Raw genomic sequence first — 8,802 nt, forward strand, 5'->3', positions numbered from 1 at the left:
TTTTTTACCTAATTTTGTCCTTTTAAGCTAAAAATTCTAAATCATCTTGTAATAGTGGGCATCTTGCGATTGATTCAGTTACACAGACTAAATTGGAGATCAGTGACTCTTTTTTTGTGTCAGACTTTTCCAGCCTCAATACCTTGCTCCTTGGGCACTGCAGAAAAATGGCTGCCTACACTGCTGCAGATGTGTGTTCATTGCTCATTGGTGTGTGTGTGTGTGTGTGTGTGTGCACTTGGACGAGATGAATGCAATGCACCAATTATGAGTATATGAGATATCATACTAGGACACACGTTACTTTCGCTTTCGTTACTGGAGTGTATGAAGCTCATCCCAAAAATTTAACCACATATTAATCAGTGCTTCTTTCTGAGAGATGCTGTAATAATTACTCGTCCATCGGAGGGTGTAGAGAAAGTCTGCAGCTGCAAATCAAGCTTTTGCAGTCATTGCAAGCATACAAACCAAATTCAACACAAACCCTACACACAAGCATTTACAGACACAAAACAATCTCCAATCTTCTATCTCATATGCACACATATGAGCAAAGTGAATGGAAACATTTGTGGTCAAGATAAGACGTGACTTTTCTTTGAAAGAAAACAGACAAGAGATTAAAGCTCCTTTAAAGAAAAACTCAAAAGAAAACTTGCATAGTTCTACTTCAATTCACTTTAAAATCCAAATGGGCAAGAAAGTAGGTTTTCTAGTTCACTTTACAATTTCTAAGACGTCGGATTAGTATTTAGATTAGTATTTTATTTTTTAAACACATGAGAATGCTCTCATTTAGCATGGAATGTGATTTCTGGATGTGAAACGTTTTGGAAAAAATAAGTCAGACAAATGTTGCGGCCGTCCATTTAAAGAAAACTCTAGACAATTTGTTAACTTCTAGTCTGTGTTTGTTTATCGTTCTTTCCCATACATTTATTTATTTGTGATGACCTACCACGATATCAAAAAAAGGCTTAGTTGAATAAACATGAGCATGTGATGCACGTTTAAAAAATCTAACCGAGGCGTAAGTTTTAATATCACTGTATTTCTGAAGAAAGAAGGAAGTATTTTAGAATCTTTAGAAAATGTCATTTTATTTCATCCTGTATGTAAGGCAGCGTTAAAGCTGCTTTGTCTACAGCGTTACAAGGAAAACGTTGTGTTTACAGCACTTCCTTCTGGCCCTCATGCGCAGTACCTTTTTTATGCTTTTGTCACACAGAGCTTAAACTAAACACTGCTCAACACAGGAAACCCACTTCCACATCCTGTTACTCGGGTCATCACCGTGTGTCCACAAACATACTAAAACACTATAGGTAAATATTTTATTTGTTAATTCTGTACTGCTTATAAAAATGATAATAATAATAATAATAATAATTCTTGCTTCACATTTCCTGCATCGGTGTTTTAATCAAACACACATCTGAACAAACAAACATGCCAACAACAGGATGTTTCAATGATAATGGCTCCCGCATCTTTCAAATCTATTCGGTTTCTGTTCTGACATGAGCGTAAGTAGTGAAATCTGAACTTGGCTCTTGCGTTTCTCTCTTCCGGTTTTGTCTCCAGGTCACCACGTCTACAGATGCATAACACACCTCGCTAACATCATTCTCCTGTAATATAACACATTTATTACAATATGTATGTATTTAAGGTACCACTTTATTTTACAGTGTCCCTGTTACGCGTTACTGTACTAACACTAATATAATAAAAAATAATCTTGCATAACTGCATGCAAGTAGCCTTAAACCAAACCCTAGTCTAACCATATAGTAAGCACATGGCGTTAATGAATATTACTCAGTACTTCAATGAATAATTACATTGTAACAACAACACCATAAAATAAAGTGTAACCCATTTATGTCTTTGTAATTTTTTTTTTGTTACATGCTACATTAGGATCCCTTTTCTTAACTTTTGTTAATACTTTAATGCAATATATCTGTATTTATAGATCTTTGTTGACATTAGTTATATAAAATACATTCTGTTAATGTAAGCTGAGATCTATTAAATTGCGTCACCAGATAGAAATTTAGATTTTATTTGTTTGATTTAACATAAATAATAATAATAATGTTTAATAAATGTTTTAGAAGTATTGTCACATTCACTTTTTTTAGCAAATGGAACGTTATTGTAAGGTGTTACCCAAAACTTGTTCAGCAACAGAAAAAAAGACCCTGTAGTTGAAATATTCTATGTGGTGAATTAACTTAATGTTGAGATAAGTCATACCTGAAAAAATGTTCTATTTTTATGATTGTCTTTTTGATCAGCTGCAGAACCTAAAATGGAACCACTGTATTAGAATATTAACTTATGCAGTCAAACAAATTTTCCTATATATTAAAGTACAGAGTGTAGCAGAGCAAAGGAAAGAGTATTAAACTTTGCATGATTACCTGTAGTATTCTTACAACAGAGGCATAACACACAGATGAAGGAGAGGAGAACACACACCGGACACACACTGAACAGCAGCGTCCGGCAGAGCACACAGTCTGATACAGGAGGTGCTGTGGAGGTGCTGTTCAGGGGTCCTGAAAGAGAAGATACTTGATCAAGATAAAATAAACAAAGATGTATCAATTAATATTATTAAAAAAGAAAAAAACGAGAACAAGAAGAAGAATCACTTCACTGAGAAAGTAAGGTTTTCCAGAATTAGACAAGCATTGATGTAATAATTGACTAACAGAAGTGTTTTCTTATACCTTCTAGAGAAAGACGAGTTGTTCGGTTTCCATAATAGTACGCTTTAGATGAGGAGATGATGCCTTTTTGGTCTCGATTAACTTTTTTCTCTACTTCCGCACAGTAGTACAGTCCCAGATCAGAGACGCTGATGTTAGTAATATGTAGACCATGAGAATTATCATAGGGGTTGTGGATAAAGTTCAATCGCTGAAATTTCTCCAGGTCAATTATCCTAAAATCCATTATAAGAGAGGGCTGATTTTCGTGAGAGCAGTTTCTTATCCATACAATGACCGAACCAAGACTTAGAGAGCGATCACAGAAGAGAGTGATGTTTTCTCCTGGTCTGACTTTCATCTCCACTTCTTCTCCAAAACTCCTTTTGTGATGAAACAATAAAACTGCAAAAGTACAAAAAAAAACTTTATGAAGCACTTTAAATTGTACTGTTAATCAAAAAATGTTACATTTTCATTTAGCTGAAGAAGTACATTTTGTTCTTACAAATGAGTGCGATGAGAGCAAGTCTTGTCTTCTCCATCTCAGAGAGTGATTGTGAATAACTGACACTGCTGAGGGTCTTAAAGCAGACTCCATCTCTTATCTGATTTGACCTAAAACGGTCTGCGTCACGAGTTACCTTTTAGACTTTTTTGCTGTGGTTTGGATTTGTGATTAGGCACCTGATTGGTTCATAAAAATGAAACCGTTAAAGATAACTGAAGTTTATGTGATTGATATGTTTAACTATTTATTATTTATAAGCATCCTTTTCGAGACATTTCATATTCATTCAATCAATTTATGCCTGTCATGAATGTCACATTTTTAAAATCAAAGTTCACCTAAAAAATTCACAAGGTTGCGTGTTGTATTGCAATGGGTTCAGTTCAACATGTTCTCTCCTAACCATTTCAAAACAGTAAAGCCGCAGCAAATGTTCAATATTGTGGTTAAAAGCTGAATATGACGTGCGTGACATGCATATGTGGTTAAATATTTCTGATGATAATATGGCTTTTCTTAATACTCCTTCAGACAAACAGGAAGTGCAACCACAAAAAGGCCTACTTTATGCATCAGATGTGGGTGTGCGCCGAGCACTGGGAGCTGTCCAATGTGCTGAATTTCCACTGAAAAAAAATCTTAAAGATGCAGTGTGTAAATTTTAGCATCTAGTGGTGAGACTGTGAATTTTTCCCCCGCTCACCCCTCCCTTTACAAAAGCTATGGCACAGGATTAAGACGTTGTAGTCTAAAAGAGAGCATAGAAAGCCAGCGAGGAGCTTTTTTTCTATAAAGGCAAATTAATGAGTTGTATTTACTTAATTATTCAATAAATTGATATGCTATTGCATATATTATTGTTACTTGTTCATCGTGTCAGCATTGTATTTGCAAGGGTAGCTTTTTGGGTTAGTTGTATGTCATTCGTACAAATTCATACAAATTGCCAAATTTTATTGCCCTTTAAAGTTGTATAGGCGAATGCTACTCAAAACACAATTTAACAATGCATTGGCCTACAAAAAAAACAATTGTTTACTACTATATATATATATATATATATATATATATATATATATATATATATATATATATATATATATATATATATTATATATATAGTACTCTATCTATTTATGGCATGTACATGTACTATTTGGCGTCCCCTCCTGCTGGTCACCAGACATTAGTGTTGTTACTATGACAACCAATGTGATTGTTACAAGAAACATCAGTGTGAAAATAAATCTTATTCACAAACATAATTTAGAAATGTATTTTTGTGTTTACATAATCAGTTTTATGTTATTTTTAAACGTAATCTCAAATAATCTAGTTTGGGAGTGGGATGCTGGGGAGAAATATAGATTTTTTACCTAGAGTATCAATAGAAATGACACTGAACATAGTATCAACGGGTACTAAATTAAAATCACTCTTTGCTACTTCATTTGCTCCATTAACTGAGTTTCACATTCTTTTGAGTAACCTGTAGTTGAGTCCCTTAAATATAGGTATAAAACTTACAATATTTTTCTCTCATCCCAGTTCATCACAGAGCTTTAACCACTAGACAGCCAGCCTTTGCTTTATTCTCAGAGATGCTTTAATATATCCTCACTTATCCATCAAAAGGTGTAGAGAAGTCTGCAGATCAAACCTTTGCAGACATGGCAAGCATACAAAGCCAAAATTCACCACAAAAAAACATGCAAACAATCAGTAAACTGGATGGAAACATTTGTGGTTAAGATTGTCGTATTCGCAACTGAGAATAAGATAAGATGAAATGTTGCAGTCATCCAGTTGAAGAGAACTATACACAGCTTAAACTAAACGCTAACACAGGAAACCCACTTTCACATCCTGTCACTCAGGTCATCGCCGTGCGTCCACAAACATACTAAAACACTTTTACTGATTACTGTCACTGCTTATAAAAAAGTCTACTAAGTATAAAATGATCATTTCTGCCTCATGAGGAATAATTCATAATCGTAATTTTCTAAAAACAGAATCAAGACAGCTGATAAGTGCAACTTTAATGAGTGATTTTGTCACAGATCTGCCAGGCACCCACCATCCAGCCACCATCCAGCACACCCGTCAGCCAAAAACCCACATTCCCAACCAGTCACCCCTGCACATCATCACCATCATCATCCCCAGCATACCAGCACACACCACAGTTCCCTCAGTGTCTGGTCTCGCTGCTACACGAAGTGGACTACTGCTAAAGCTCTATTGAGTCTAAGCCTACTGACACTTTCCTTGAAACTTACCTCTTTTCTTCCCCTCCAGTTTCAGTTCAGGGTCACAGTGTGCTCCAGATCCAGAATGTTGTTGTTGTTTTCCATTAATCAAAATATGTCATGTTCTTGTCAATAAAAATGCAAATTGAAAAGTGCATGGTGGTACAGGATGTTACATTTTACAGTACATTTGTTACAACTTCTACTTTTAATTAAAAACTGCATTTAAATAAGCAAATTTGCTTATTAAATAAATATTTGTGTCAATCAAGCAGGGTTTTTATTGTATTGTGAGTATTGTATTTACTTCTAATATATGCTTCTTTCTGTTTTTGTCTAACCACAGTTTTCACGCTTGCATTTATGTGCATGTCCAGCAGCATCACCAAGTCGAACATCAGCACTTTTATGACATTCGGTCTGTTGCATGCTTAAGTGGAAACATTTGCGGTTTGTTCTTTCACCTTCTTTTCACGACCACTACAACATATGTCAACAGCGTCAGCACCACAAAAAAAAAAACTTTGCAGACCATAAATGCTGACACACGCACACATATGTTATGTACTACATTATTATACACTTTAATGTTTTATAATGTAAATTAAAATAATATGCATAGTGACATTTAAAATAAAAAATGAGTCTGTGACAAAATAGACTGATAAATAGATAAATAGAACTGTCCTGCAATATTACGTCTATGTTATGTTATGTCAAAAACAAACAAACAAATATACAATACATGCTGGCAATGCATTGAGACTTGACATGAATTGACATGAATTCATTTAAAAAATTCTGCTAATTTATTAAGTATTATGTTTTTTATTTTATTTTTTTCAGGAACATAACATGTAATACATCAAACATAATATGCACAGAGATGGCATAGGAGAACAAAATTTTTTATTATTATTATTTTGAAAACCATCTGGTACAAATTACTTCAAAGAAACATTTTTAAAACTGTACTTTATATTGCTTAGGTTCTGACCTCAGAATAAACACTGAAGTCTGAATGCTGAGCTCTTTTCTTCTTTTGCATTTTTTGCTGTATGGAAGGCATGTCCAATGAGGCATAGCACACTTCACCACCCTGGAAAATACATATTATATTTATATTATATTATAAAAATATTATATTATATTATATTATATTATATTAGATTAGATTAGATTAGATTAGATTAGATTATTATTAGATTATTATAGCTGTGAGCGTATAATACAATACCTCATCACGTCCATTCTCAGTCAGCATTCCAGAACCTACAGAAAATTCAAATAACATAAGAAACAACTTGGTTCAGTACAAGTGAAGTGAAATTTCAAATTGACTCGCTGAAAAGCTTTATATACAGTTTTTGCCTATGACATTTTACACTCATTATAACTGTACAAATGGCACATTATGGCTGTGGCAGGTGAAAGAACTTCAGGAGTTCAGGAGTAAATGATTACCTGTAGTTTTCCTCTGACAGAAGCAGTACACACAGATGGAGGAGAGAAGAGAGAAGAAGAGAACACACACTGGACACGCACCGAACAGCATCTTGAAGCAGAGCATAGAGTCTGATACAAGAGATGTGGAGGAGGTGTTGAAGCGCCCGCATCAGCAGACACTGGTTCTACATCGAACAGAAGCCATTTCAAGTCATTTATTAAGCATTTTGTTTTCATATCCAGCTAATATACTATCACAACTGTAATTCACCATTAAAATAAGATTGATGTAAATTGCATTTTCTAAGAATTGTCTAAGCACAATATTATCGGTATTTCACATAGAAATTAAAAATTAGATTAGAAAATTATTGCTATTTTAATGTACATTAACACATGATTTGCATTATATAAAAGATAGATAGATAGATAGATAGATAGATAGATAGATAGATAGATAGATAGATAGATAGATAGATAGATAGATAGATAGATAGATAGATAGATAGATTCTTACCTAAGACAGATAAACAAGTTGTCCTGTTTCCATATTCATATGCATATTTGGAATTTACGAAGCCCTCTTTATTTGTATTTATTTTCTTTCCTCCTTTGCCACAGTAGTATATTCCCTCATCAGAGACACTGACGTTTGAAATACGTAGATCATAGGAGTTACTGGATGTGTTAATCATAAAACTAAAATGTGATGACATATACCTGAATATATTTAAATGATCTATTAAAAGAGAAGGCTGATGCTCATGTGAGCAGTCTCTCCACCAAACAACGTGTGATCCAAATGGTATGACACAGTCACAGTACAGAGTGATATTGTCTCCTGATTTAACTCTTATGTTCACTTCAGTCCCAAACGCTCTCTGATGTTCACAGAACAAAACACCTGCAAAAGCAAATACAGATTCAAATATGTGAAAGATGACTGTTAATCAAATCAATTTCGTGACAGTAAACATTAAGCATTAAAACACACACACACACACACACCTATGTACTTACACGTAAGTGTGATTAATGTAAATCTTGTTTGCGCCATCTCAGTGACTCAGTGATAAGGGTCTTGTCAGTGTCAATGGTCTGATTCATTGTGGTGAGGGAAGTCACTGTTTTTTCTACAGAGGGTTGTGTAATTCCGGTCTTATCAGGCCTTTCTTTTACCTGCTTTTTTTTAAAATACTTAATTGCCATCAATTAAATAATTCTCAATCAACTTATTCAAAACATATTTCCATTTAGTGGAATGTTAAACACTGTATACTTTCCAATATAGTAAAGAGATTATTTTTACAAATGCTGTTTGGAATTCAAAGAGGCTTTTTTTACGTTTTATTTTTTCATTGTTTTTCATTTCTAAAGCCCTCAGAATTACCTGTCTTTGTGAGGGTGTTTTTTGGTTTATTTGTAAATGTAAGAATACATTTACTCCAGATGCTTATTACTGGCTGCAACCACAAAACTTACTAATGCACTTAACCATAAGGTTGTGGCTTCCCGTTTTAGTATGTCTAAATAGTTTCAGCTCTCAGAATTGTTAAAACTGAGTTCACTTAAAAATGCAGCCTTAAACTTTACATAGGGACTGAATTCTATTAAAATTGTTTATTAAAAATAAGTAATTAACTGTGTTTGAGTAATGTGTCTTCAACTAAATAAACATGCTGCTAATATTTGGTATAAAAACAAGGAAAAGACATGTAATGGATGCAGACTCACACAGAAGGTAGGTAAAAATGTTCGCAAGGTTTATTAGCACAGAAGAGCATAAATGGAAATTTGCAGATAAACAGGTCTGTATATAGAGAACAGAGCTCTTTTCCAGGATATAATTATGCAAGGAGTCAAGGGAGAT

The 8,802-nt window shown here is 34.0% G+C and overlaps 1 protein-coding gene and 1 long non-coding RNA gene across 2 annotated transcripts; both read right to left on the reverse strand.

The window, feature by feature from the left end:
- Window positions 1–1,323: 1,323 nt before the first annotated feature.
- On the reverse strand, window positions 1,324–3,281 carry LOC122351065. Its single transcript, XM_043247924.1, has 5 exons — window positions 3,232–3,281; window positions 2,745–3,128; window positions 2,433–2,570; window positions 2,266–2,315; window positions 1,324–1,634 (listed from the first exon to the last, which is right to left on the reverse strand). The coding sequence occupies exons 1-5, from the start codon at window positions 3,266–3,268 to the stop codon at window positions 1,503–1,505; spliced, it is 741 nt and encodes a 246-aa protein (XP_043103859.1). The 5' UTR covers window positions 3,269–3,281; the 3' UTR covers window positions 1,324–1,502.
- Window positions 3,282–7,089: 3,808 nt separating this feature from the next.
- Window positions 7,090–8,032, reverse strand: LOC122351897. Its single transcript, XR_006251812.1, has 3 exons — window positions 7,953–8,032; window positions 7,450–7,836; window positions 7,090–7,117 (listed from the first exon to the last, which is right to left on the reverse strand). It is a non-coding gene; the product is annotated as an uncharacterized LOC122351897 (long non-coding RNA).
- Window positions 8,033–8,802: the final 770 nt, after the last annotated feature.

This window comes from Puntigrus tetrazona, chromosome 1 (assembly GCF_018831695.1).
Source record: "Puntigrus tetrazona isolate hp1 chromosome 1, ASM1883169v1, whole genome shotgun sequence".
Taxonomy (NCBI): Eukaryota; Metazoa; Chordata; class Actinopteri; order Cypriniformes; family Cyprinidae; genus Puntigrus; species Puntigrus tetrazona.

Bases quoted from the DNA above. Each gene is read 5' to 3' on its own strand.
- LOC122351065 (XM_043247924.1), bottom strand. From the start codon at position 3,268: ATGGAGAAGACAAGACTTGCTCTCATCGCACTCATTT. The intron at 2,316-2,432 runs GTAATCATGCAA...GTTCCATTTTAG, and splicing joins CTGTTGTAAGAATACTACAG to GTTCTGCAGCTGATCAAAAA. The intron at 1,635-2,265 runs GTATGACTTATC...GTTATATTACAG, and splicing joins AAAATAGAACATTTTTTCAG to GAGAATGATGTTAGCGAGGT.